Source organism: Myotis brandtii, unplaced genomic scaffold (assembly GCF_000412655.1).
Source record: "Myotis brandtii unplaced genomic scaffold, ASM41265v1 scaffold6, whole genome shotgun sequence".
Classification (NCBI taxonomy): Eukaryota; Metazoa; Chordata; class Mammalia; order Chiroptera; family Vespertilionidae; genus Myotis; species Myotis brandtii.
Genome location: NW_005370271.1, coordinates 719,353 through 725,579, shown reverse-complemented (window position 1 = coordinate 725,579; position 6,227 = coordinate 719,353). Strand labels below are relative to the sequence as shown.

General features: G+C 43.4%; 1 protein-coding gene across 2 annotated transcripts in view; it reads left to right on the top strand.

Moving 5' to 3' along the window:
• Positions 1 to 6,227, top strand: part of FBXW11 (F-box and WD repeat domain containing 11) — a 39,179-nt gene that overhangs the window by 9,716 nt on the left and 23,236 nt on the right. For both annotated transcript variants that reach the window (XM_014550360.1, XM_014550361.1), the window contains 2 exons: positions 4,051 to 4,237; positions 5,116 to 5,206. In XM_014550360.1, the coding sequence (XP_014405846.1) occupies positions 4,051 to 4,237; positions 5,116 to 5,206 (278 nt within the window). The remainder of the gene's footprint in view (positions 1 to 4,050; positions 4,238 to 5,115; positions 5,207 to 6,227) is intronic.

The window sequence follows — 6,227 nt, the reverse complement described above, 5'->3', positions numbered from 1 at the left end:
ACCCTGCCCCGATCATGCACCAGGCCTCTAGTAATAATAATAACAATAATACTTTATGGGATATTGTGAAGATGAAAGAATGTATATAATATGCCTGGCATCTGGTGGGTATTCTGAGGATGGCAGCTTGAAAAAAACAGAAAAAGAAAAAGCCCAGAGACAGGAAACACCTGCTTCTCTGGTAATAAGATTTATTGCCAGGAAGTTTTAATTATTCACCCACTAATTTCCGTATTGATTCATCCTGACATCATATAGGTAGGTGTGTGTGGCACTTTGTTGAAACAACAGAACGTTGGACTTTGTGACCTGAGCATAATTTCTCTTCATTTCTGCCTGGATCCTTAGGTCACTATATTCCAGGTTAAAGGCTCCCAGTGACGGACTGCTGTTAGCAGTTGCATTGTTTTTTTTGTTTTGGTTTATAACTTCAGATTTCACAAGGACGAAGATCTGTGATTGGGAAGGGGGAAGGGACAGCAGGGGTGGGTGGGGACCAAGCTTCTTTGCAGCTGTTCTTTGAAATACGTTTCTAAAATAATAAAAGTTTCTGTAATTGTATGATCTAAGCAGCTGTGTTAGAACTGGCTGTAGTCAAGGGCATTGAACTGACATTTCACATTTGAGTTTCATTTTGATACAGTGTTATTTATATATTGAGCTTTGAAATTTGTGCCTTTTAATTGTTTTAATTTATTGTTGAAATTTTTCCAGACCTTCATCTGGTGCCTATAATTAGCCACAGCAGCACTTCTTCAGCTTTGTGAGCGCAGCGCTCTGGCCTCACTTTCTGGGGCCTGAATGTGTTGTTGCCTCGGGAAGGGGGTGGTGGTGGGAGATGGGAAGTCTCAGCGGGATAGGGTGAAGGAGAGGCAGACAGCGGGTCAGAGAATGCTTCGTTTAACACCTCCAGGCACACGGACCGCCTTCCTCACCTGACTAGGCTGGACCCAGAAAGTGACAAGGTCTGTGTGGCTGCTGGGGGTGGCCAGGATATTAGAGGGGGCTTAGCACTTTGCTGGAGGGGATGTGTAATATTTTCTCTCAGAAAATAACAAGGAAGGGAACACTGCTTAGCTGCCTTGACCAACAATATCAGCCTCATAAGCCTTTGGGGACTTGGGGACGAGAGGAGGAATACAGTCTGACACTTACTGAGTACCTGTTCTGTATCTGGCTCCTTAATAACCTCTTATTAGCCTTCTCAACCTAAGTTTATTAGCCCATGGGTCAAGATCCTAAAAGGAAATACGGTTAAAGCCGGCTAAGAGATTCTGATGAATACTTTGTCAGTCCTAGAAGTGAAGAGGCACAAGGAGAAGCCCATGTGATTACCCGTGGATTTATGTCCCTGATTATAAACAAGCTAGAGGCCTGATGCACGAAAATTTGTGCAAGAGTAGGCCTTCCTTCTCCTGGCTGCCGGCACCGGCTTCCCTCTGGCACCCAGGACCTGGGACCCGGGCTTCACTCTGGCTGCCGCTGGCAGGCGCCTGTGACCCAGGCTGCTTTCCTCTGGCCACCACCGGCCGGCACCCGGGACCCGGGCTTTGCTCTGGCCCCGGCTTTGTCCAGAATGACAATGACGTTTGGTCTAATTAGCATATCACCCTTTTATTATTATAGATGTGGTCAGAAAGATGGAAAAAAGGGACACGGTCACAAAAAAAGTAGCCAGAACCTTTGCGAATGGTATCAAGAAGGCAAAAACGCTGAATAATGTAAAATTGTCCAAAATGGTTAAGTAATCTGGGAGAATTGGAACAAACAAAATTAAGTATTTGGAGCATCAGTATGAAGAATGAAGGGACTGTCTGTCTCCTTGGGATAGATTGTGTAGTAAAAATACAGCATATTTTCACTTATCTTTTTTTCTTCCCCACTAAGAATAATGGATTTAAAACCAGAAAGGATAGAAAAATTGTAGTCCAAGAAAGCTAGGAAGATACTTAGGAAACACACGGCTCCTATAAACAAGTCGACCAAAGATAAGTCATTGCTCGTCAGGAGAGTGGCAGAGCCTGGAGTTTGGCTCTCAGAATGGTAGGACAGGGAGAACCACTGGCGAGCTCCTGGCAGAGCGGTGCCCTTTCCAGCTGTCAGCTGTGATTGGCAATCCTGCATGGCTGTACCCTGACATGATTGATGTGCAGATTGCCTGGTTTTAAGAACTGGAGAAGGTGTATTTGGGGGATATGGACAGATAAATTTGCTGTTATACTCAGGCAGAATTCTTAAATGGATTAACAAATGTTAATTAGCACTGAGGAGACTGTAGGTTTGTGTAAGCCTAGAAGGATGTACACAGAATGTTAAAAACTGTTGTCTCTGAGAGGTGGGATTTAGAGATTTAAATGTTTATAATATTTCTGAAATGAACTTGGTATCCTATATAATCTATAATAATAAAAGCTTAATATGCTAATTAGACCGGACAACCTTCTGGACGAAGCCGTGGTGGCAGGGACCGAGGCACCCGCGGCGGTGGGGGCCGAGCCCCTTGCACTATTTTCGTGCATCGGGCCTCTAGTAAAAGCATAATATGCAAATCAATCGAATGGCAGAATGACTGGTCACTATGATGCACACTGACCACCAGGGTGCAGACGCTCAATACAGGAGCTGCCCCCTGGTGGTCAGTGTGCTCCCACAGAGGGCGCAGGCTCATGGCTGGCGAGCACAGTGGCGGTGGCGGGAGCCTCTCCCGCCTCTGCTGCAGGTAGGTGGTAAGGAGTAAGGGGTCCCAGACTGTGAGAAAGATGTCTGACTGATGTCCCCTGGAGGGATCGGGCCTAAGCCAGCAGTTGGACATCCCCCAAAGGGTCCTGGACTTTGAGAGGGCATAGGCCGGGATGAGGGATTCCCCCCCAACCCCCCATGCACGAATCTTGTGCACCGGGCCTCTAGTTGTTATATATGTTAAAACAGGACACAAAGCAGCTAGTGCCAACTTGTAAACAAAAAATGCAATCCCAACTTTATGTGGTAAGCATCAGCAAGGGAATACAGGGTAACCATACCAAAGTCACCCATTTCCTTTTTGATAAGGTTTTACCAGACTAGTAAGTAGTGCAGAAAAATGATGTAGAGGTGGTAGTGTCGTCATGGGGCAGAGTTTCTCCAAATATCCCTGGAGACTAAATAGAGAGATGTGGACTGGACAGTAGTACATCCAGGAGGTTATATTGTCTCACTGTGGGTACCTTGTGATAATTTACAACTGGGTCAAGGACAGCCTGGAGGGAAATAGGTAGACTTATGGGTGCTGTCCTTGGTTCTGACCCATTTAACATGGTCACCCACCCACTTGAGGTAAAGACTTACTATGTTTGCCCATCATGCAGATCTAGTGTGGAACACCCACTCTTCTTGGTTGTCTTTAAGAGGACCCTTGCATTGTATTGGATAAACCTCTTAAGATTCTAGAATTTGTAGACATGTGGCTCTTTTGAGAATTTTACCTCCACCAGAAGGAGATGAAGAAATTATTGACAAAAATACATCTAAGTACAACCGACTTTAAGCTTCTTAAGCTGTCAGCATTTTACTTTTTGTCTCCTTAGCTCCAAGGGATTCACATAATTGCGGATTAATAGGATGGAGGTTACAAGAGAATAGATCAGAGGGGCAAGACCACAAGCTTTGGGGAAAGAGCTCCGCGTTCCAGTCTTGGCTCTACTCCTGTGTGGTTGTGAAACCTTGAGTCTTTCCCTCTCTGTGCCTCATCTGTAAAGTTTGGAGAGTCATCATCCCATCGTGATTTTAAAATTTCAGTTATGTCAAAGTATTTTGTCATATTATCTGACAGACAGAGAATGGTCCAGGCTCAGCTTTTACACATAGTGACTGTTGCCCTGAATTGCTTTATCTTAAAAAAAATCAGAACCAAAAAGAAGTGTGTCTGTTCGTGTGCACATGTGTACCTGCAGAACTGCCATTGTTACTCAAGCGTGCGATCTGGTTCAGGGTTTCTGTTCCTCTCATCCTTACGGAAGGACGGTCCATTTCCATTTCCCTTCCCATCTCTTCATTGCCTTTTCTGTTTTGTAGAGCAAGGCTTAGATCACATAGCAGAAAACATTCTTTCCTACCTGGATGCCAGGTCTCTGTGTGCGGCAGAGCTGGTCTGTAAGGAATGGCAGCGCGTGATCTCCGAAGGAATGCTGTGGAAGAAGCTGATTGAGCGAATGGTGCGCACGGACCCCCTGTGGAAGGGACTTTCCGAAAGAAGAGGGTGGTGAGTACTGGGGTCGCTTGTTCCCTGGAAAAAGGTGTCTCGGACCTGGGGTCACTTTGATGACTCAAGAAAGCAGTTATACTTGCCCAATGCATCGGCCTATTTTAAACAAGCGCGAAAAGACGCGTGGTCAGGAGTTGGGTGGGGGAGTTAAAGCCGTTAGAATTTTTCCTGCTGAGATGTGCATTTGCTCTGTATTTATTAACTGGTAGGAAGTTTGTATTGTTTGAGTGATTTGGCTTTTCAAAGCTTGTATGTATGCTTTTCCTTTCACATTTTTCTTAAGTGATAATACCATTACCAAGAGATAGATAAGAAGAAAGGAAATATGAGAAAATCGAATAATGCCATCTTGCTGTTGGTTATTGTTCCAGATGAAAAATAATGGGAAGCACAGCAGGCAGGCTTTTTTTTTTTTTTTTTAAGAGAAATTAACTGAAATATATCTCTGTCTCCTAGTACTCGTCAGGCGCCTGGCCTAGTGAGCACAGAGAAAGAGCTACAGATGCACGATGGGTGGCAGTGGTGTGAGCGAGGGTTAAGGCTGTGTTTTCTTTATGGGAGGAAGTTTGATGTGTACCAAGTTAGGTTTTTCACAAAGCGACATTAGCACTTTTTGTTAAACTATAGAAAGAAAGGCTAGATTATTGTGCGTTGGCTATTCAGGAACTAAAAGTGCAGGATCATGTTAGAGAGCTGTAAATCGAAGTAGACTTGTGTTTCACACATTCAGACTCAGAAATCCTGCTTTCGAACTGTTAAAGCTCAATGCGTGTCAAAAGACTTGAATGATACAGCATCTCTGTAAGCACCACGTTTAAATAAAATTCACCCTCTTATGTGCAAAAATGTAACATCTGTTTGTTTTTATTTGCCAGGGATCAGTACCTGTTTAAAAACAGACCCACAGATGGCCCTCCCAATTCATTTTATAGGTCATTATACCCAAAGATTATCCAGGATATAGAGGTAACTTTATGGTTTATCTTTTTTTTATGGGCTCGCTGTGTCTTGTTCTCAACTTTTTATGTTGTCTTAGTGTTCTGTTGATCTAAAATCATGGGACAAGTAATTTTTTTTAAGTTGAACTCTTAGAGCAAATGTGTCACACTCACTGTAGAGTCTGTAGCTTTCTTCAGAACATGTCACGTCTTCTTGTAAAAAAGATCTGACTTTTCTCAGCCTTGAAACGCTTCTGCAGGGCTGCCACCATTAAAACCATAATCCAAAGTCAATTTTTCATTCTAATTTGATAAAATTTCCAAAACCAAGGCCCAGAGTTTTAGGCAAGCAGTTTCATATTTTTGAGCCACATCTCGAGAACTAGAGAGGGCGCAGTCTCAGTTTCCTCTGTAAATTTCCCATATTTTTTCATAAAAAGGACTCAGAGATGATTGTGAGCAACAATTAAGTGAGTTTTATAGAGCAGATTATGCTGCTGGACCATTGGGATGTGAGTGGGACTTCACCAGCCCAGTAAAACTCTGTAAACTTGACGAGCACCACTGGAGGCGTTTGATATTGGTCATGTGTTCTAATTGGTTCAGTTTTATTATTTAGCCCTTTTCCTTGAACCAGGAAAGACACGCACAGGCATTTCTCATTAACTCTTTCACATGTGTTCTTGGCAGGTCCTGGTTACTTCACTATTTCCTCCTTGGCAGAAAACCTTAGCCTTCTCTGGGCAGTGCTGTATCACCCATAAAGTTATACTCGGTTTCCCAAACGTGAAGTAATCCTCTCCCCCAGGTGATAGACATAAAAGTTATTGTGCCAAAATTCATTAATGGAGAAACATGTGCTTTTTTGGAGGTTTTTTTCCCCCCTTTTTGAGGCAGATGTGAACTAATGGAATCATTCAGTTAATGGTAAATCTGAATGTGACTGGAATGTCATTATTTAAAGCACAAACCCTTGAGCAAGACAAACCCTTGTCTTGCTCCCTAAAATGAGCTATAAAGTAACCTTTTAGGGAGGCTTAAATAATTTC